This window comes from Apus apus, chromosome 22 (assembly GCF_020740795.1).
Source record: "Apus apus isolate bApuApu2 chromosome 22, bApuApu2.pri.cur, whole genome shotgun sequence".
NCBI classification, from domain to species: Eukaryota; Metazoa; Chordata; class Aves; order Apodiformes; family Apodidae; genus Apus; species Apus apus.
The window spans coordinates 4,788,118-4,810,708 of NC_067303.1; the positions used below are offsets into that span (position 1 = coordinate 4,788,118).

A 22,591-nucleotide genomic window follows, 5' to 3' on the forward strand; every position below is an offset into this window, starting at 1 on the left:
AGGTCTGTTTGAAAGAGATAGATTCACTGGCCCAGGGAAGCTGTGGCTGCCCCATCCCTGGCAGTGTTGAAGGGCAGGTTGGATGGGGCTTGGAGCAACCTGGGCTGGTGGGAGGTGTCCCTGCCCATGCAGGGGGTTGGATCTAGATGATCTTGAAGGTCCCTTGCAACCCAGACCACTCTATGAGTCTAGGACTCTCTATCCTTATTACATCCCCCAATTGGTTTAAAACAAAGTCGTAGGAGTAAAGAGCAAATTGGAAAATCCAAGCTGTGCTGAGCCCTGGGGCTGTTCAAACACATTAGTGCCTGTTTGTCTGTCTGCAATATTGTAAGTTCTCACAGCAGGATTGTCTTTGCATTGATACAAGTATCAAATCTCTTTATTATTAAACAAATGACAGCCTGTCTGCAAGGCTAAGCCTTGTGCTGGAGTGAAACTGCAAGGACATCTTTAGAAACAGAGCACAGGCAGATCCTGCCAAGCCTTTCCTGCACTGGTAACACAGAATCTTTCAGCTTCATTTTGAGGGAGATGTGTTCTCCTCCAGCACTAGAGTGCAGTCCAGTGCCTGGGAGCATGAAAGGGCTTGGAGGTAACCTCTCATTCCCTCCTCTGGAAGGAGAGGAGATCTGAGTCTTTGCTCCTCCCTGGACCTCAGAGGCTGCATTGCTGCAGAGGACACAGTGCTACCTGTCACCTCCCTGATGGAAAAGGAATCAGTGATTCAGCATTGCCATGTTTTCCTCCTCCAGCTGTGGACAGATGCACTGTGTGCTGGGTGACAACACTCACACAAGCCCTGTCAGCTCCAACAACCATCAGCCCTAAGTCCTTGTGCATATTCCAGAAGGCAGCAGTGGCCCAGGGATGAAGGGCAGGCAGTGGGTGGATTACCTGACTCTCTAGAGCTGCTCTCCTCAGAGCCATCTCCACACACACAGACACTGCAGCACTGCTGAGTACACCAGCAGGGAAATAAACCAAACAAGACCTGGTTAGACCACAGCAGCATCACCTGGGGAGGATCACCACATCACAGCGAGGAAAACTCTGATTTCAACACTTTCTCTGACCTTCTGGTCCCACTCAAGTCCCCTCCACGCCAAGACTCTGAAGCCACATTTGCAAACTTACTCAGTTCTGTCCCTGAAATGCTCTGGACACGATCCCAAACCACCAAGGAGCAGATGTCCCTCCCTGAGGTTGCCAGCACTGAAGGTGAAAGTTTATTACTATCTCTTTGCATTTCCCTTGATATAAACAGGAAACAACCAGCATTAGACTCACTAAATAAAAAGCCAAACCAGATAGGCAAGGCAGAAGATGCTGCTTTTTCCATACACACCCTTTTCCCTCTCATTCACATACAAATGACTGTTGCATCCAGGTGGGAGGAGAGTTTGAAGAGGGGGGGGGAGGGAAAGAAATGTTTGCCAAATAGGTTGAGGGATCAGAAGGCAGCTTTCTCATAAAGAGGAGGGCTGACCCACAAACTGCTAGAAAACCTCAAACTCCACAAGAGTTTCCCTCCTCCCCGTTTGCAGGGTGAAAGCAGCCACAGCAGGGAACTGGTAGGCAAGGATGGGGTCTAACCAGGTCACTCCACCCTTCTCTTCCTGCCTGAAGCAGAACATGGGAGGGAAACAGAACTGAAATGTAGGCCATCTACAAAGACAGGGGGAGAGGTTTAAATGATGTGAGATTTATGATCTTCAAAGAGATTAGGGCCCAGAACTCCAAATAAAGTTAAAGAGAGCTCAGCAGCTCCTGCATTGGGTTTGGAGTTGGATTTCAAACCACACTTTGGCTTCAGCTTGAAAACTTGAATTGCAAGGTAACAAAAAAAAAAAAAAGCCACCCAAAACCAACCTCAAACCCCAAACCAAAATTAAAAAACCCACCAACCTCCACCCCTAATGAAAGAGCTCAGCCCCTGATTTTACATAAAAACACTTTGATATTTTCACATCTCCCTTCTTCCTTTTTCTCATCATTTGAAATCTGTTTGCTGAATTGGAGATGAATTCTCCAATAGCTGAGGTCAAGCTGAAACGTGAGTGTGTAACTTGGGAGCATCTGGGCTCGTTTGTGTTTAAAACAATAACGATGATGGCTCAGGTCCACACATGGCCTTGAGAGAGCCAAGAGAGGGAGACAAAGAGCCGTGGTGTCCACTCACATGGACTGTTACAACCTTATCCCTGACATCACTGCAAAACCCCTGCCCTGCACATCCCTCGCATTGTGGGGAATTGCACCAGATTTTAGGAAAAAAAAAAAAAAATCACACTAAAAATGTGCTTGTTCACAGGCTTTAGCTCTTACAAACCTACTCCTCAGTGACACAAACTGGTGTGCTGGCTCAAATGGCATGAATTTTGTAGTACACCCTGGGTGGAAGGGGAAAAATAGAAGTGGGAAGTGAATGCTGCAAAAAAAGTGTCAGAAAACCACAATATTTTTTGTTTTGGGAGGGGGGGGAGGGTGTTTCTGTCAAGAAGACTCTGGCCCAAATCCTACTGACTGCAAGGCTGCCTGTCCCCACAACTTTACCAGCATCCAGTGACAGGCAGGGGATTAGGATGTTGAAGATCATGGGTCAAATCTTCGGTGGGTCTAAATCAGTGTTGCTTCACCACAGTCAATCATATCCCCTTGATTAACCCCAGCCCAGTTTTATCATCTCTTGTGGTGTTGCCACACGAAAAAGTTTGCAACATGTCATGATCTTGTGCTTCTTTTCTATCTTGAGGGAATTTTCTTTTATCACTACTTAGAAGCAGATTGGATTCCTCTCTTGGCGTGTGGAAAGCCTGTGCTTTGGGCTCTGCACTCCTCAGAGCTGGAGACACAAAGCTTTTTGTTTTCAGCTGGGTATTCCAAAAACCTTGGAAAATGGCTGAACATGTTAAGACACCTTTGATAGGAAGTTCTGACCCACCCAAAAACCAGAGCAGCCAAAGCAACCAACCAACCAGCAGCTTGCTGACATCTGTCAGACAAGAGCCACCAAGGCAAGCTTGAAGGACAGGGAAGTCACTGCCAGAAGGTGCCCACCTGCAGCACAGGAAGGCCCTGCAAAGACCTCAACCCTTGGTCCTGGGGAATGCAGGGTTGGAAGCAGGGAGGTTGCTGTGCTGTTAGTGCCAACATCTGCTGCCAACTGCCCAGAGTCGCTGCCCCTTTCCTGGCCAACCCCAGGAGTCCTGCAGCAGGTCAGGAGTAGCTCTCTGGACCTCTTTTTCTTTCCAGGGTCAGAGTCCAGCTCCACTAATGGCCACAGGAGCCCTTAGCTCTGGACTCAGAGGACATTTTCTCATCTCTGCACAGATCCAAGCTCTGTACCCTCTGGAGGGCTGTCACCTGCCTCCCCTTGCAATTCTGATGTGACATTCAGGGACTTCTTAGAGCCATGGAAGAAAATCTCCAGGCACTCTGTGAGAGAGGAGCTGCTTTTAGCTGCAGGAAGCAGGGGGATAACAGCAAACACAGCAAAGACAATTGTCCCTCAAACACTCCCGTGCACTTAGGGCTTGCTTGCCCTGCAAGAAGCACTTGCTTTTATCTGCTGTCCCTTTCCCCACTGTCTTGCAAAGAGGAATGTGCCATTGTAGGCAGGCCTGGTCTTGACCTACACACTCCAAGACCTCAAACCACCTCAATCTCAATCCTGCTGATACTCCTGTGAGTCAGCCCCGTGCTCTTGAACTTGCCTCCCACAGGGCTTTCAGCCCCAGTGTCACAAACAGTACAAATGCACAGGGATGTGGGGTGGGATCTGCACATTTGCCACTGTAACCCAGGCCCCTTTTGTTTCTAAATGACAATGGAGAAAAAAAAAAAATACACAACAAGAAAAGCCTCAAGAAATGGCCATTTAAAGAAACTCTATAGTTAACTGAACTGCTATGAAATAGGAAGGCCTGGAAACCAGAAGTTTAATCTGTCATTCTATCCCACAAGGGGAATTGGGAAGTCCTTATGTGGTCTGTTTAATGGTAGCTTCTGACCTAAGAGTTTTTATCTCTTAGCAGAAGCTGCCTGGGACTCAGCAAGATGAGCAATTAAAAAACAGTAAATCAAGAGAGCAGGAGAATACCTGGTAACCCAGGGAGTCTCTTACCTGCCTGTTAAAGTCCAGCCCATTCTGTTCATTTCCTACAATGAAACAAACAGAAAAATATCTCAGTATAAGCGACAATCAGCATTGATGTGAACTTTCTAGAACTCTGAACACACACAACCCAAGACAGGCTGCTAGCCCAGAGCAGTTTACTGTGAAAGCTAGGGAAGGAGGAGGAAGGTGGAGTCATTGTGAGTGCAGCAATGGAATAATGAAGGTGCTTTTCCATGTTTGGTGCTATCAGCCTTTGCTGGAGTGTAGCAGAAGTGCTCCTGCCTGGGAGATACCTGGCCAAGCAGCAGGGGTGGGGGAAAGCTCACTGACCACAAGGGAGATTCCAGCAGGGGTGAGCTGGAGGATGTTACAAACCTCCAGGGAAATCCGGGCCCAAGGAATTGTACATAAAGCACAAACTAACTGCAGGAGAGGGGCGAGGAAGCAGGTGGCCGAGGCTGCTAACCAGGGATCTTCAGGAACCCGTGTGGCACTCAGCAACCACGGGATATCCAAAGGAACAGAGGGTGCCGTGGGGTTGTGCTCTAGAGGCGTCTCCTTGATTCCAAAAGAGATTGGCAGGCACAGGGGGAAAATCAGACAGGTTTCAGCCTGAAGGTACCGCACAGGCCCTCACTCATTCCCCTTTGATGATAAACATTCTCTCCCACCCCCCCCACCCCCCCCCCCCATCACACCTGCCAAATTCATCAAGAACATCACAGAGGAAAGGTTGTGTGCTCCACAGATATGAATGCTTTAAGGGATTCCATGAAGCTTCTTCAGTTGCAAAGGCAACCCCAAGAAACCCCTTCCCTTTGCAACCCATTCCTAAGCCATTCTCTTCCAGTCCAACTGAGTTTGTGATAAAGAGCCTTAAGCTGTTCACATCTCACCAGCACAAGCCCCCAGGCCTCCCTCCTCCTGGTTTTTTCCAGTGTAACATTCCCCATAAAGCATAGCCTATGCCCTGTGATCTGATCAAGCTTCAACACATCGTGTTTTTCAGTAGTTCATGTCTTGCAAGAAGTTGGAAAGCTGCTGAGAGGCTGTGCAGGCAGGAGTGCAAGTCCAGCTCTCCTGCTGACTTGCTTTCTTCAGCTGAACCAGCCTCTTCCCCAATCCAGCAGGCATTTCTTTCCAGCTTGCACCCTACACAGAATATTCCCAGGTGAATCAGCATGGCTCTTTGTGGTGCTCAGGGGGGAGCGTGCTTGCTACAATTATTCAGAGATGGCAAAATATTTTAAGAGTCAGTGATAACAATTTCATCGCACCCTATTCTCTGCTATCGAGAAACAGCTCTGGAGATTTAATCTGCAACACATTAACAGCACTGACTGTGCAAACTGAGCTGCCTCTCTTGCTTTTGTTAAGCTGAGCTGTAAGTCTTCACTATCAGACAATGCCAGGGCACTATCTCACAGCAGAACAAACTGTTACCCCCTCTGAAATCTCCTCTATCTTCTCATCACCTGCAACTCAGTCCAGCCCCAGCTCTGCACCTTCTCCCCCAGCCTGTGTTCCTGCTGGGCTAGAAGCTCTGCCCTCCCTTCCTGCTCTTTCCCTCTGAGCTTTTTCTCTTCCCAGTCTCAGGTCTTTATCTTCTTCCATGTAATTCCTGACTTTGCTGCAACCTCCAGCTTGCCACGTGCTCCCGTGCCTCTTGCTGGAACCATCTGCTCCCTGACCACCTCTCTCCAGCTGCTCCCACCCAAGGAATTGGTTCATTCATGGCTTTCCAGCTCCTCTCCCCACGAGCCAACCACTGCACACAGCACGATGGGAATGCTGATAGTGTTCAGAGATGATCACAATCAGCATCCACACACCTGAGCAGGGCTGCGTGAGGATCTTCAAGGCCTGCAGTTTCTACCTTGAAAACCCACGGGGGGGTTGATGCAATCTGCAGGCAGCAGCTAAAGGGAAGGGAGGCAAGGAGGAGAGGAGGAGGAGGAGATCAAGTTCCCAGCTGCTAAAATAGAACAGGAAGGAAAAGGTAATCCTCTGGTTTCTTGGATACAGGAGTTTCACTCACATTCAGGTGCAGCATGCTGATGAGGTGAGATTCAAAGGCCTTGAGGGAAAGCCCTGGGTCCCAGTGCTGATGGCTCTGAGTCACTATCCTGCACCCCAAAACTTTGAACTTGGGATGCACAGCTGGAACAGAGTTCCACTCCACATGCCACCACCAGGCCCAAGTTCTCCAGCTCTTTCTTTCCTCCACTTCCAAGCTCCCTGTCTCTCCTTTTTTCCTCCCTGAACAAGCACACACAGCAGAAAGACCTTCACCTTTCTTTTCCCCTTCCTCTCCCACAAGCCAAAAACCTCCCACCCTCTGTTCTCTTGCACGTCCCAGCACAGACCAACAGGGGTGCTCAGGAGGGCCTCAGCCAGGTATTTTGTGACAGTGGAGCACACTGCAAATATGCATGGAGATTGACATTAACTCAGCCGTAGCTTGGGTGTCTAAGTCTGAGATAACTGCCCCAGGCTGTCCTGGTAGACAGCAAGGAGAAATAGGCACCTCCAGAGGCCATTCATCTGACCTATCTTAGACGCCTATCTTGAGTTGAGATTAATGGCCCTCTGGAGATGAGTATTTCTCCTTATTGACTACAAAGGAACCTCAGGGGCAACTGCTTCAGACTTAGATGTCCAATGGTGAGATATTTAAAACTGGGCGAGGTGATTTCTGCTCCTAGTGGTTATGTAAATGGGAGCTGGATACAACAATCTCTTCAGCTTCTCAGCAGGACCAGGGAGTGTTTGTGCACAGATTTATTTGCAAACAAATCTCATCTTATTCTGTTTCAATAAAAGCTAATGTTCCAAGAAAATCACAACGAATCCAGCTGCAAGCCAGTGTTTGGGTGTGACAGGGATAACAACTCTCCCTCTCCAGTTATATTTGTAACCTTCCTATAAATATTTTTTAAACAGACTCTGTTTCCTCCCAGTTTTCTATCAACAGGCCTCACACTGGAGCAGTCTTTTCTCTCCTTAAAGAAACGAGCTGTTCAAACAATGAGGATCTGCACTTAAGATTTAATCTTTCCTAGCTCCAGGAGATAAAAAGAAAGAAAAGTGTAAGTGGCAGCAGGTTCTCAGCTGCTGCAAACTGCCAGAACTGATTTTAATGGAGCTTCACACCAGCCAACAACGTGCCTCTTGCTACACCAGCCAGACACTATGGGATCCAAAGTCTCCAGCATCTGCTAGATGCATTCCTCCCCCTCTTTAGATTGCATTAAACTGGGGAAGCCCTGGGATTTAAATGGGGGGAAGATTGCCATGAGAGCCTAGCACTAGGGTTCCCAGGAGCTTCCCCATCAAACAAGCCTTCATCCCCCTTTTGATGGGTGTTCTGGACAGGGGGAAAAAAACAAAACACCACAGTGATAAGCTCAGCTGACTCCTCACAGCACGGCAGACAAGGACTCTGCTGCTCTCCTTGGTTCACCTGGCAGCTGTTTTGCATAGCACTGGCATCAGATCTGGTGCGAGTTTGCCTGGGGAGGTTTCTCTGGGGATGGGAGCAGCAGAACAGTTCCGGACAGCTTCTCCCCACCCGCTGCTCTTCCCCCTGCCTGGAACGCAGGGTTCACTCTGAAAACCAAAGTGCTCTATCAGAATTGACACGATTCCCACTGGAAGCCACCGAGCCAGTCCAGCACTTGAGGATAAAAGTATCATAATGGGAAAAAAAGTAAAATCAAGATTGCAGTGTGCCTTCATCTTTGCAAGGCAAACACATGCAGCAACATGCAGATGTCACCTACGGGGAGCGACAGCTGCCCGTGGCTTCTCACCCGACAGAACCAGAGCTGCAACCAGAAGGCTCACCTTATTCCCCTTCCCACCCAAACTACACGCTTAATTCCCCTCGCAGTTTGATCTCAGCTGCACAGAAGGGACAGGGGAATGAGAGGTGATTTCAATCTTGAACAGGTGTTGGGGAATTCCCACAGGGAATCAGTTTTCTGCCCCGTGCATTTGGGAGGGAAATTCAGAACAGCTGAATGGCGATGGAGGAACAGTGCCAGGCAGACACCAGGCAGGAGATTCAGCTGCCTGGGCTTAGATGTCTAACTTTTAGGTGTCTAATTCTGAGCCAATTGCTCTAGGCTCCCTTTACAGCCATGCAGAGGAAGCGGGCGCTTCCAGAGGGCAACTCCTCTCGCCCCTAAGATCAACAGCAGGGAGATGAATCACCTTCTGGAGGTGCCTTATTTTCATCACTGACTGTACAAGGAGCCCAGGGTGAGCAGGTCAGACTTCAGCCTCAAAGTATTGAATAACTAAAATTCAGATGAATCTCACCTATCCTGAAGATTTTAGCACTCCTGTTGATAAGGCACAAGGGCATTAGAGAGTGGCAGAGCGGGCCAGGTGCAGAGTGCCTTTCAATGTACATTTTCTAGAAGCTGAGAAGCTATCTTGCTCACATTAACTGAGACAAGAAGCAAATCTCTCACCTCGAAGATGGGAAGTTGAAAGACGACCCAAAAGCAGGTAAAGGAAAGAGTGACAACAGTTGTAACTCCAAACAACACTTGACCTACATGCTGAAAATGAAACGAAACACTCGCCTGCCCTGAGAAGGATGTGGCTCTGGTAGGCAAAAAAAGATACTCAGCATCAAATGTACTCCTCAAAATTTCATTTCACTTTGGGGACTTCAGGAAATACCAAGTAGGAGCCCTCTCACTGCTGTCCCCAGCAGTCAGACCAGCAACTTCTCCAGAACTAGCAGGAAAAGCCCTGGCTAGGCAGGAGCTCATTTAAATCACCTGTTCTCCACTTTAGAGGCCACCCCTGATTCCCTCCAGCTGTGTCCAGCTGGGGAGCAAACACTGGGGAGCACAAGCCACCAGTTCCCTGGATCCTGATGTGCCCTGCTGGGATGCTCACTGTTCCCAAGGCTTCCCTTAAGGAGAGCTTTTTAAAGGGAGCAAGGAAAAGTGTGAACAGCATGGGGAGTGTTCTAGGCAGCCAGATGGGGCTGGAGCTTTCAGGTTAACCACTTGCTCTAGACACACAGGGCATCAGAGCATCTCCATGGGAAAGTTGAGGCTGGTTAGCAAGAAAAGGGAAGGTGTGCTGACTCAGATGGTTACAGACTCCAGGGGAAGCTTTCACTGAAGACTCGAGTGTTTCATTTGGGTGGAAACCCCTGGGTTATACAAACATCTTTCCTTTGTCAGCAATGCCTCAAAGAAGTCTCAGCTTCTAGTCCCAATACAGCTCTGAGCGCAACGAACCCTTCGTGTGGGGCAGGGAGTGGGGGGAGAAAGCAGGACAGCAAGTGTGGGAGACTCGGGCAGTTTCCAGAAGGAAACCCGAGGGCAGCAGTTGTTCCCACGGAAAACATTTCACCTGCAGGTGCTGGGAGAGAGCAAGTCTCTCCTCAGACCAGAGGCAAGAGAGAGATCAGACCAGCTCTTCCTTTGCCCCTCTAATTCAAGTCAAACCAGCCTTTTGTTCCCCTTTCCCCTCCCCATCCTTTTTTATCCTCTTCCATAATGGGATGTTTAAGAAGAAGAAGAAAAAAAATAATAATAAAAAAAAAAAAATCACCCAACCTCAAACCCTAATCACCTTCATTTGAATTTCAAATATCCCCCTCCTGGCCTCCCCCACGCCCCAACTGACTCGGAGCTGGGAATATGGAAATTTCTCCTGCTTGCCTTAAATGTGGCTGTGCTATGAAAATCATCAGCCTTATGCAAATCCTGAGCAGGCCCAATTGCTATAGCAACCAGCTGTTTCCAGCCCAACTGCTGCTGCTTTTATTTATTTGGGACTTGTCCTGGGGCTGTTCATGGCTGCAGGGGGAAGAGACAAGAGAAATCCTGGAGGCTTTGAGGAAAGTTTCACGAGGGAGAGCTGGCCTTGGAGAGCAAAGGCGTAGCCAAGGACTAGGCTCAGTGTGGGGCCAGGGAAGGCCAAGTTTCCTCAAAAGACTCTGGCCTGGAAATCTGTTTCCAGACTGATCTGAAGAGGTAACAACAAAAGGCAAAAGGAAAAAAAGGCTCCGATCGTGCATCCCTCAGCTCTGCTTAAGTACAACAAGGAGTGTCCCTGCACGGGCTGAGCACCCACCAACTCATCTCACACAAGCCCTTTGCACTGCTCAGTCTGACATCCCTTGCCTGGGAATATTCCCTTTTCCCCAAGTTAAAAGCTGACACAGAGATCAGAGCCTCCCTACCCCAGTCCAGCATTAGAACAGACCCTACCCAGACACCTATGGTTGGAATACCATAAACAGCCTCCCCAGACAGAGCCCACCCCAGATCAGGGCTCTGCTAAGAGCTGTACCCACCCCTCGGGAGAGCAGCACCTGCATCAAAGACCTCAGACCCTGGCAAAAAAGTGGGGAAAGAGATAGGGACCCTCACTTAGGAGCTGAGGAACAGAGAGACACTTAATTGAGCTCGCACAGAGGGTGTGTGGCAGCAGGGCAGACTGGTCTCTGTTTCTCCTTCTACCCTGATAAGGATTGAATGCAAAGTGCACCGACACAGAAGCCAGAGTGCTGGGAGGATCTTCTGCTTGTGTGGGAAATGCTGGTGTCCAGGTCCAGAGCTGCCTTTGCTTTCTTGCCCCCACTGCCAGGTGTAGAGCAGCAGAGGGAGGTGTCTCGTGCTGCCATCCTTCCACAGGCACAACCTGGCTGAGATTGAGGATGCTGGGGGAGAGGAATGACACTCCAAGAAGTGTCCCCTCAAAAGGGACACTTTGCAAGACCGTAAGAGCAGATGCAACTCCAGCTCCTGACCATTTTCACTTTGCTGGGGTTTAAAGGGTCTATCCTACCCTTAGAGAGAAGATACCTGCTTGATTGCTTCCCGACACCGCCAGAGAGGCTGTCCAAGCCCTGCAGGTTGGATAGCACTCCTCCCATTGCCACCAGAGTCAGAAGCAGGCCCAGGGCCCAGCTTTCTGGCTCCACATGCCCTCTCCATGAAACCACACTCCTCCACCTGGGCTTGCTGCTCTTCCAGATCCCAGCCCTGACCCAGCTGGGGCAAAGCTGCCGGGTCAGCCAAGCGACGAGTCCCGGTGTCCCGGGGAGCCATACCCGCTGCTCCGGGGACAGGATGGTGCTGTGGGGCTGCCCTACCTTGCACCCAACACCTCCACACCCCAGCTTCTCTCCCCGTGTGCTGGGGTGCCCATGGTGCACCCCGCCCTGGGCTGCTGGCAGGCTGGCCAGTTCCCCCATCTCGCAGGGTGGGGAGGGAAGATGTTCGGAGCGCCCGCAGCTATTCAGTTCCCGATGGTTGTGTTTGAAGAGCTTCCCTATCGCCCTTTTGTGAAAGCTTTGGCTTCCCCCCCATAGCCTCAACAGATGAAATCAAAGGGAAGTAGCTTTGCTTGGTGTAACCTGTTTTGATCAAGCAGATAAACGGGGGAACAAGTGTCTGACACAAACAAACAGACAGACAGAGGCAAGTCCCACCTCAGCGTTTTGTTGCATCAGATACAGAGGGCTTAGATAAACCACAAGAAGGGGGAGATCTCTGCCTCTCGGCTTGAAGACCAGGGGCGACACTCTGCAGTGCCAAGCCCCCACAGTTCCCATTAAAACAAACAAAAAAAAAATCAACCCAGAACTTGCTGGCATGGCTTTCATCAGTTTAAGAAGATGAAAAGAGCTTAGAGCCAACCAGAAAAACTCACGCTTGTCATTACCCCCCATGGAGTCAGCGGCTCTGCCTGCCAGCCCAGCATTAACCCACACCAGCAAAGGGTGAAAAGGACCCTCAGACTGGAGGGATGACCTGGTGGTGGGGCTGGGACTGACCTGCACAGCTCCTGGGCCATGGGGGAAAGCAGTCTGACCCCTGGCCCTGGTGGGAGAAACTTGTGCTTGTTGCCCTCTTCCCCCCCCTCAGACACAGACTGGGCCAGGAAAGGCAGAGTGAAAGCAAAGGAAGGCTCAAGATTCACAGGGCAGGGTAGGTGATATCCCTTAGAATTGATCTCTTTTCAATCAAAGCTTTCTGGAAAACAGCAGCATTTCCTATCAACCAGTGAACACGTGTGTGTTTGTGTACTCAAACCCGGGGTTTTGGAGAACATCTCACTGAAAATCTTTCAAGCATTTTCTGTGCAGTCAGTGTGGATCAAAAAGGAAAGACAAGAGCTTAGCTTTCCCAGCCTCCTAGGAAAGGAGAAGAATTCTGACAATTTTCTAATTTACTAACAGTAAAAAGCCCCCCCGATTATTTTTAACACTTTCAAAGTAAAACAATGCCCCAAATTACCCTTTTTTTTTTCCCCTCTAAGGCTAGAACTGGCAGAGATATAAAAGGATGAGATTATGCTTCTGCTACTGACACTTCCCATCAGATCTTTGAGCATCAGTTTTAGATCAAGGGCTTGGTTTACAAAAGCATCTTGGCACCCAGCTCCCTCCAGTTTTGTTGGGTTTTTTTAATTTATTTATTCTTCTTGGAGCCAGACTGCATCTTTTGGTGATGAAAGACCTTTGTAAATGTGCACCTAGAAGGATTTCCATTCTTTGTAAGCTCTAAGATTGTTGGTTTGGTAACTGCCCTCTGCTTTGGGGGTAACAAGATCCCAAGGGAGCCCTGTGGATTGGTCTAATTCATTATGAAATGGGTCTTCAATTAATGACTCATTGGAAAGCAGATTTTTCCCACGTGAAGCTAGTAAACAAAACACTGAACTATTAGGTGTTGCAGTAAATATTCCTCTAACAATGTGTGTAAGGGAAAAGAAAAACTTCCAAGGAAGTTCAGTACAAAGAGCTTTGTTGTTTATAAACAGAAAGGTCGGAAAGAGGGGAAAGAAAAAATAATCCCAACTCCTTGCAGTGTCTCTCAGCACAACTAGGTCTGATCTGGTGATCCCAGATGATCCTGAACGGATCAGCCAGTCACAAGGACTGCATTAGAAAAGAAAAATAAGAATAATTTAAACAGGTTCCTTGGATCATTCCATGGGGAAGTGTCACTCTTGTGCAAATGAAGGAGATTTACTTGTTCTGATTTCCCTGCTTGATTTGAAGGCTCCTGGAGCAGAGCTAATGCTGCTGCAAACCGTTTTTGTTATTTTAAAACAAATTGACTTCACTTCTGTGCTTTCTTTTCTCAATTACCACTAGAAAGAGGTGCTAGAGCTAACACTAATGGCAGTCTGGGAAGCTTAAGCTGAAAAACATATTTTATCCAATCAACTGTGCTGCCAGCTTCACACTTATTTAACACTAGTGACTACAGCAGCAGCAGCCAGAGTGTCCTACTACATTTAGCAACAGCCAAACTCAAGAGCAAATACCAACTCCCACAAGAACATACCCTTCCCTAACCTGAATTCAGCTGTTATCCATCACCTCTGTGTGCCAAGATGCACAAGACATTTCAGGAGACTGGTTTTCCCATTTTGAGGCCCTGGGACAACTACCAGGGTTTTTTGAAACACCTTGGATAGTCTGGGGACATGTTTGTTGGTGGGTGGCTTTGCAATATTTCTCTCCAAAAGCAACTTAGGGTCATCTGAAAGCCCTGAGCAGAAGCTGACCTGCCCAAAGTCAATCAGACCTGGACAGAGTCACATTTCATCTCTAGATTATGTCAAACAACCCAATGTAATAGCAAAGTGCACAGAGAATTTTTAGTCCTCAGAGTAAGGTGTAAATAAAAGGGTAATTTTAGTCCCATGAAAACATTCCTGGAATTCTCTGGCTTTCCCAAGATCTCATTGTTTTCTAAGTTTGTTCAAATGACAGAAGTAAAAGAGAAAGAGTAAAACCATTCCAGGCAGAGTTTTAATCTGCTGGTACACATCTCCCCACCCCAAATGTAGAGCTCTTCATGACCCCCAAAACCAACGATTCTTCTACACCATGTCTCTTAGTTTTGATTTTAAAAGTGGCTTCTTTCTGACTCTGTAGGTGAGCCTCACAGTTTCTAATAATCTTAATTTCTTATACTCAGTGGCTGCTAAAAATCTTTTCTTATTGCTATTTATTTGCCTAGGAAGGAACCTGACCAAGAGTCTTTGTGAAATTCCAGCCTCGAGGTCTTGCATTCAGAGCCCACTGCATCAGCAGTGATGCCATAAAATCCACAACTGATTTTTCTGATGGGTATCACACCTCGTGGCAGTGCAGGAGCCAGCAGGGAACCTGGCAGTGCCAACATCACTGCTGTCATCCTGAATCACCCTGTTCTTCAGCTTTCCATATTCAAGGACAAAGGAAAACTGGGGCTTCCAGCCAGGAACAGACAGAGTCTGAGCTGCCATCAGGTGGGAGATGAGAAACCCAATCATGCTTCAAGATGAAGAGCAATCAGTTTCTCCTGGAACTACCTGGATGTTTTTTCCCTAACTCCCTCCCATTTTTCTACAGATACTAAAAGGCTAAAAAAGGCTGAGTCTCCTGGAGTTTTATCTCAGGAAACATTCCTGACATGACCCCTGTGTAAAACAAGCTGCTTGTGCCAAGCTGAAAGGACCAAGACTAATTCACTGGCATTATTCCTCTGGCAAGATGTATTTCCAAGCTAAAACCAGGGAGGACATGACTGAGACACACACACTGATTTCCCTGCTGTTACAGAAGGATCTTGCAGGCTGGTCAAGGTACAAACAATCAAACCCCAAGAGCACATTCTTGACCAACTCCCAGGCTGGATGGAGGAGCAGAGTGTGACAGCAACAGGAGTCAAACAAAGCACAGACAGAAACTTCCAGCACTGATATCCCCTTTTTCTTCTTTGTCCCCTCCCTCCTCAGGTTCCTCAGGTTCCTTTACCTGCCCCCCACGTGTCCTGGACCCTCCTTACCTGGCTCCACCTGGTCAGGTTCGTGCCGTGTATCTGTGGAATCTGCCGCATCACCGCTCATCTTGATCTCTGGAAAAGGAGGCACAACTGATTTTAATAACAGGTCACAGTCCCAGGCAACAGGCACATGTGGCTTCCACTAAACAGCACAAATGAATGTGTAATTATAATAAACCATCAGACTTTCAAATTTCTGATTCCTCAACATACAGTCACTAGAATATTCATCAGCTCCGAGGATGCACTTTCCCTCCTGTTGCTCTTTGCCTCCCCCCTCCCCTCATTCCTTTCCCCCTGCCCAGTTTGCTGTTGTGTTCTCACCTTTCCCATCATTCCTCTCCCACCCAGAGCACCAGGGCTTGTTTAACCACCAGGAACCCTCCCAGCTTCTCCCCTGAGATTTAGGCAGGCTTCCTAAAGCAGCTGGTGTGGCTTTCATGTTGACAAGGTCCCCCACCAAACCTGCAGAGGGTCCCTCCCAGCTTCCCCCTCCTCTCCCACAGCCTCTCCTTGTCCCTTGAGCACAAGGCCAGTGCTTGACGGTGCACAAAGCACAAGCAGAGAGGACCAGCCTCAGAAAAAACAGAGCAAGATGCTCTCAGAGAGGCAAATGAAGCCAACTCTGGCTGTTTCAATACACCTGATCCCTATTTACAAGGAATTTACTCTGCTCTCTCCCCCATGTGGGTGCTCACACCCTTTGCAAACCAGGACTCCAAAGCCCTGTCCCCATCCCAGCCTCAAGAAAGGTGCTTGGCCACCAAGCCCCTGCCTGCTTCCTCCCATCCTTATCAATGCCAATAAAGTTGTCATTTACCCTTGAAGTGATGACTGCCACCACACCCGGGGCCACGTTCTCCTTCGGGGACAGCTGAAAGAAAAGGTGGGAAGGGTCAACTTGACTCTGCTCATCTCCTCCTTAAAGCTGGCAAAGTACACACAGGTGGAAGAAGGAAGAACCTCTATTCAAATTCAGATGGACACCCCTGCAGCTCTCCTGCCCTCTGCATGGGAATTTTAACTCTTTCCACTCTAGTTGGGGGGGAAGATAATACTATTATTTTATTTTTTCAATAAAGAACCAACTGATTTGCATGTGCTTCCTGCAGCCAATCCCGGCCACAGAACTCATCCCATTTGCATCGGGTAATAACAACAGTGTGGAAGCTGGGCCAGTGTTTGCTGTGGTTTTGCTGGGGTAGAAAAAGCAGGTGGAAACCTTCTTAAAGGCATCATGCAAACCTTTTCCTCTTTCCTATATGTGCCTTGTATTCTTTCCAAATGGCCAAAAAGGGTGAGAAGCACCCGGTCAGTTTTCAGACCTACTTTATTAAGCACATGAAAGCAGGCAGGCCTTTTCCTTTGTGTGCTCAGGTTTTCTTCCCCCCCACCCTGTGCAAACTCCCAGTCTGCAAATGGCAAATTATCTGCTTTTTTGGCCAACATTGAAGAGCTTCGTTTACTTTTCCTTCAGCAAGTGAAGGAAGTAAAAATGTACAAGGTCTTATACCAGAGCCAGAGTGCAGGAACGTTCATGTACTTCAGAAACTTCCTTTCTTTAAAATGTGTTAAAGAATGAGGGGGAAAAAGGAGAGAGGAGAGTTGTGGGATTTTTAATTTTTTTTCCCTTCAAATAAACCCACTGCAATTAAGACATGAACGTTTAGTGGGGCTTCTAAGCATTTCTACTGCAGGAAGAGTAATTATCACCAGCTATAAACATCTTGTTGTCTTGTAACACTGCCAAGGGACCCTAACTTAGGCAATCTACAAAGCACAAAGTTTTGCCTGCTGCCAAAAAAAAAGTAGCTTTAAAAAAAAGCCAAGTTCTCATAAAACAGAGTAAGAAAAAAAAAAAACCACCCAAACTTAAATCACACAGAAGTTTGGTGCTTGCTTTGCTAAGCTTTTTAAAAAAATAAAGTAATGCAGGTTCCATGGTGAGCACAGAAATCAGGAATGAATGCAGCTGAGGGGAAGAGAATTACCTACTCCCTGCGACCAAGGATCTCCTCATGGGCACCAAGAGCCAGAGCTGAAGAAGGGAGGTCACAAAAGCAAACTATGGGAAGTTCTCTCCCAGGAGTGAATCTTCAGCCCCTCTACTGTTTATAACCTGGGGTGGGCGGGGAGGACAGGAGGAATTGCAGTTTGGCTTGATTACATATCACATGCTATCCATCACTTAAATTACCACCTCCTGGAGTCAGGAGATAATAAGATGCCCTGTGATTCTCTCATACACAGGGGAGAAGTAGTTTATTTTCACAAATATTCAAATTCCCATCATAAATTTACATCTATTTATTACATTTTTGTTACATAAATGTAATAAATGTTTAAATATCTGGGGGGAGGGGGGGCCGGTTGCAAAAAATAACCCAGGAAGAAAAAAGAAAACCTTGATCTAAGTGGTTTGGGGATGATTTCTTAGACCTATGGGCAGCAGAGCAGAACCAGGTCTGCTCCTACTCCATGTATTCTATGATCCCATGATCAGCCCACAGGTCCTTGAGAACAAGGAGCAGCCATCCAGAGGAGTTATTTTTCTAATATAAAAGCAGCCAAGATAAAGGCAACACCTTTCTTATAGACACCCCAGGGTCTTCCACTATAAATCAGGATGAATTTGATGGAGTTGCTGGATTTTGAAACTCCTCCGCCCTGGTCTGACAAAACATCTCAACACAAAAAAAACCAAAACAGGCTGTGAGACTTTGAGGGCAACCAAATGCAGGCTCCAGTGCACAGCTTTGCTAGGCTGGCAATATACAGGCTAGCAAGAAAAAATGTCTGGGAAAAAGTACTGCAACTTAGGACTGCCTGACTCCTAACCACATGCCTATTAGGAGCCGCCGTTGTGGCCTGGGCCATATTAAAAATGTGCTGCTCTCCCTCAGTTAGCAAACATACCTGGAGTAGGGGTAGTCTGGTTTGTTCACCCAGACCAAAGAAACTCTGCCAGTGCAGACACTTCTCTGGGGATCTATCTGCATCTCTATTTTTGCTGAAACAAATGGTGTCAGCAAATAAAAGTTTTCCCAAGCCCTGGTGTTGTTCAGACACGGGCACTGGGGTGAACCAGCCTGATGGTTTGAAAAGGAAAAAAGGAAAGCTGAGGGGGAGGAATCAACTTGGTTAAGACCATTGCCTGGGTTCTATTGAATTTTCTGGACTTCAGGTGCCTGAGCCCCCTCTGGGAGGTGAAACACTGGATTTTCTGTGCCTGAGCCCCTCTGGAGGCTGCAGGAAGGTGAAATATCCTAACGCCTGGGGAAGAGAGGATGGTACAGGCCAGGGAAACCCTCTCAGCAGGGAGGAGGAGAGTGTGGGGAGCACCAGCAGCCCCCCCTTCACCCGTGATGCTGCATCTCCTCTGCAGGGCTCTGCAAGCAGCTGACTGCTGCTGGGGGACCCCGAGACTGAACAACCTGAACTGCCTTTGCACGAGGGTGAAGAAGCACCACGGCTGGGCCATGGCACGTGGTTGGGCCCAGGCTGGTCTTCTGCTCTACAGAAAGACTTGCTTAAATCTTAGACCCTCCCCCAACCCCGACAGAGAGCAGGGGTGGGATGATTTGGTGGAGGGGAAGTTCAGAGAGCACCCAGCTCCGTGCAGCTCCTGGCCAAATCCAGCCTTGGGGAGTGATGCCACCAGCTCTGACAGAGGGCAGAGTATCGATCTGGGGAATCTTCTCATGAAGAAAGAGTCGCCCACAAGCAGAGCAGCTGGGTGGATCGGGGCCTGAGGGGGCTGCGTCCCCGAGAGACACCCCACACAGCACACCCAGCAGGTGCTCAGACTAGTCGGGCTCACATGCTGAGCCAAGACCATGAACCTCCTGCCTCCTGCAGCTCATCCTCGTGGCCCTGCCAGGCAGTGCCAGGGGGTCCCCAGCTGCCCTCCCTGGGGCTGGCACAGGGAGCCAGCCTGCTCAGAAAAGGGTGCTGGTAGCCCTGGAGGAGCTGCTGGTGGCTCACAGCCATGGGAGGTTGCAGACAGGCACTGAGCAGAGGCTTTGGGCATCTCTGCTGGCCCACTGCAGGGTGACATCGTGTTAGGTGATGGCAGTGTCACAGCATCTGCCTTGCCCAGCTGGCCTGCCTATGAGTCCACATGCAGGCAGGGCCTGTTGAGGGGGCTACAAGAAATGAACACAGACCCCCAGATCTCCCCTGCACGGCAGGAGCACCAAACACCTGCAGCGTGTCAGTGTGAAGGGAAGGAGCCTGGGACAGCCAGATGGACATGTCTGCTCCCTCCCCTCCACACCTGGGGATGAGAGACAGCATCTCCTGCTGCTCAAAGCACCAGGGACAGGTCACTACGAGGGCACACGGCTCCCAAACCCCCAGTGCCTGCTCCTGCCATAGAAGGGGCTGTCAGACCTGGCCCTCACTGCCACTGCCACTCCGCTCCTACCCCAGTGTCACCCTCAACTTCAGCATGCCCAGGGACACCATCCTTCCCCTGGAGCAGCTTGTGCTGAGGGCAGAAGCTCAACTCATTCTGTCAGGGTGAGCCAGAGCTCAGCACAGCTGCAAGAGACTTGGCAGTGACTGCTCTTCTTCCCCAGCTAATACTGCTCAGAGATGTGAGACTCCCTAAGCTGTACCCTGGGTCAGACCCCCTGGGATGAGTCTCTCTTTGAGTGTTCCTGTTCATTCATTCCTCACCCAACCCAGCCTCCTACAGCTCCTTCCTCAGTAATTTCTCCCTCCTTTTCCCCTCTTTGTCATTAACTTTTCTCCTTCCAACCCACCTCCCATCTTGCTCTCACTCTCACACAACCACGTTCCCTCCACCCTTCCCGCATCCCTCTGGGATCCCCTCTCACCCCTCCCAGCTCGATCCCGGTGACCAGACTCACAGCTCAGGCACTAAACGCCCGTTTTCTGGGTATCCAAGAGACTTCTGCTCTCTGCCCCCCGCTAGGGCTGGCAGCACCAGTGGTGCACCCACATGGTGGGCACGGCTTGGCAGCCCCCCGCCCAGGATCGGGGTGCAGCAGCATCCATCCCTGGGTAGGGATGGGAGCACTAAACCAGGCGCTGCCCGACGCCAGCGGGAGAAAAAAAAAGAGGAGGGAAAGGAGAGAGGAAAGGTCACAGGAATCACAGCAACCCCGTTTCCTGCCCAAGTCCAGGGTGCTCAGCTACCTGTTGAGCTCCAGCCCGATCCTCCCTTTACCTGCGTGCACAGACTCCAGGTTCACCATCCTGCTGGTGGAGGGAAATCCGCGGTGCGCCCAGCCTCCTGCCGTCAGCCCCAGGTTGCCAGGGGCTGCCAGTTTGCCCTCCCTCCTCTGCCACCCGCTGCCTCTCAAACCGGGCGTGGGTCCGTTCCCGAAGGGACCTAGAGCTCCATTGCCTGTTGCCATGCAGGGCCAGGTGAGCATGCGGCTCCTCGCCACGCCTCGCCCCACCTCCGGCTCCCTCGGGTGCCCTGACACCCAGCAGCCTGGCTCCCGGCCCATGCAAAAAGCACCCATTTGCATATTAGTAACTCGGGAATGGATGAGTCCCTTGCAGCGCTGCCAGGGCGTGGGGTGGGGTGGGAAGGAGGGGAGGGAGGAAGGAAAGGCGGGTTGCCCGCCCCTCAGCTGCACGGAGGCACCTGCCTGCTGGGCTGCACCAGCTGGGGGGGGGCTTCGGTGTCCCCAGGTTGTCCACCTGGTGGTGAGGCTTTTGGCTTTGGCCCTTGGTATGGGTGAGAGAAGCCAAGGGTAGGCAGCAGCACCCAGAAGGGAAGGCATCCAAGCTGTAGGAACAGCCCCTTCACTTCATAGAATCATAGAATCATAGAATCATAGAATCATAGAATCATAGAATCATAGAATCATAGAACTATCCAGGTTGGAAAAGACCTTTGGGATCACCCAGTCCAACCATCATCCCTACTCTATGAAGTGCTGCCCTCAACCACATCCACCAACACCACATCCAAACGACCCTTCAACACATCCACGGGTGGTGACTCCACCACCTCCCTGGGCAGCCTGTTCCAGTGGCTGGAATTTCATCTCTGGTGGCTCTGGGGTCTGCTCAGAGTGAGCTGCAAGAGCAGCCTGTGTGGCTGAGGCTTTTCAGCCCCCAGGTCTGGGCTGACCCTGAATGATGCCACATGAAACAACCAGCACAGAAGGGAAAGCTGAGAGCAGAAAGGTAACCTGGCTTGGCAGAAGACACAGGGCAGGGGCTGGGATCAGCACAGGGAGTCTCTCCTTTCCAGGTCTGGGCCCTGTACGATACCTCAGTCCCCCAAGAAGGGGCAGACAGCCTCTTTCTCCTTCTCCATGTTGTTCAAAGCTGCAATATTTAACTGGCTTCCAGGGAAGCCAGGGAAAAAAAACCCAAACCAACCCTATTGTTGGCTTCTTTGGTAGGAAGCTGCCAGAGGCCAGATCCTGAGCCTAGGCTCTGTGCTGTGACAGCCACCAGCTGTCACCCTGATGGACGCAGGCACTGTGGTTGCTCCCTGTCCCTGCCATGGACCACCTTGATGACCCCTACCATGGCCTGGGGTGGCAGGATGCCTGCACTGAGCACCTGAGCTCCAGTGCTGCTCAAACCCCTCCTTGAAAGCGTTAACGCGCTCAGCCGGTAGCTGCCAGGTACAAGCTATCACACATTCATCTCTCCCTGGCTAATTCACGTTCCAGGGCTCTCGGCTTTCCCACATACTGCTCTCCCTCCCTGGAAAGACAGGTTTCTCTGAAGGGATGGGTGGGCGGGTGGGAAGGCTCTCCAAGCCTCACCTCCAACCCAGTCTGAAGCCACGGGGCTGGAGCAGCTGTGTGGTCAGAGAGGACATCCTCAGGAGAGGGCAGCACGCTGGCAGGAAAGGGTGGATGTGCTAAATGAGGCTCTAACCAGGAATAAGTGGAGGGAGGTGGGGGGGAAAAGATGGAAGGGGAAAAAGCAGAGAGGAGGGGAAGTTCCGGGGTCAGACTTCACATTTGCAGGACAGGGTGAGAGGGGAGATTTCTGTGGGCTGTGTTTGAGCTGCTCCAGGAAGCAGAAAGGTGACACGAGGTGGTTTGCACAGGCTGCTTGTTTGGAGCTGCTGGAGGGGCTGGACTCCTGCCACGGATCCTGAGCCTGTGGCAAAGCCCCAGCCGTTTGGGCCCTGATCTTCGGGGTGTTCCTGGGCAGCTGCTGGGCTGTTTTCTAGTGTTTTCAGCGTGACCCCCACCTCTGGGTTTTCCCCATCATGAAGATGGACGTGATCAGGTGTCTTCGCTGCTTCAAACACGGATTTGCTGGTGGCTTCCAGCCAGCTTGGACATGGGAGAAAAGCCCTGGAAAAGCTGGGGACCATGAGAGCTCTCTTTCCCCCTACATCAGGGCACCTTTTGTACCCCAGTTAAGCAGTTTCACTTGACACTCATCTTTCTCCCTGTTTCCTGGTGCTCTTCCCTTTGCTCCAGAGCCGAGCAGCTTGTCCCGAAGCCCCAGGAAGGCAGATCCTCCCCGGACCCCCTCCTCGGTAGGAATCCCGGGCACCCTCCGGCCGGGGATGCTGTCCCAGCCATCGGCAGGGCCGTAGTGCCCTCTCCTGGCCCTGCCAAATCCGACCGGGAATCCTCCAGCCACCAGCTGGTGGGACCTGTTATTATTCTGTGGTCAATGGAACAGCAGGAAAATG

General features: G+C 50.1%; 1 protein-coding gene across 1 annotated transcript in view; it reads right to left on the minus strand.

Moving 5' to 3' along the window:
- POU2F3 (POU class 2 homeobox 3) overlaps positions 1-20,342 on the minus strand; it is a 41,336-nt gene extending 20,994 nt beyond the window's left edge. The window contains exons 1-4 of the mRNA XM_051638658.1: positions 20,135-20,342; positions 15,761-15,814; positions 14,944-15,012; positions 4,127-4,161 (exon numbers count right to left, since the gene is read on the minus strand). Coding sequence (XP_051494618.1) covers positions 4,127-4,161; positions 14,944-15,012; positions 15,761-15,814; positions 20,135-20,342 — 366 coding nt within the window. The remainder of the gene's footprint in view (positions 1-4,126; positions 4,162-14,943; positions 15,013-15,760; positions 15,815-20,134) is intronic.
- Between the last annotated feature and the right edge of the window lie 2,249 nt (positions 20,343-22,591).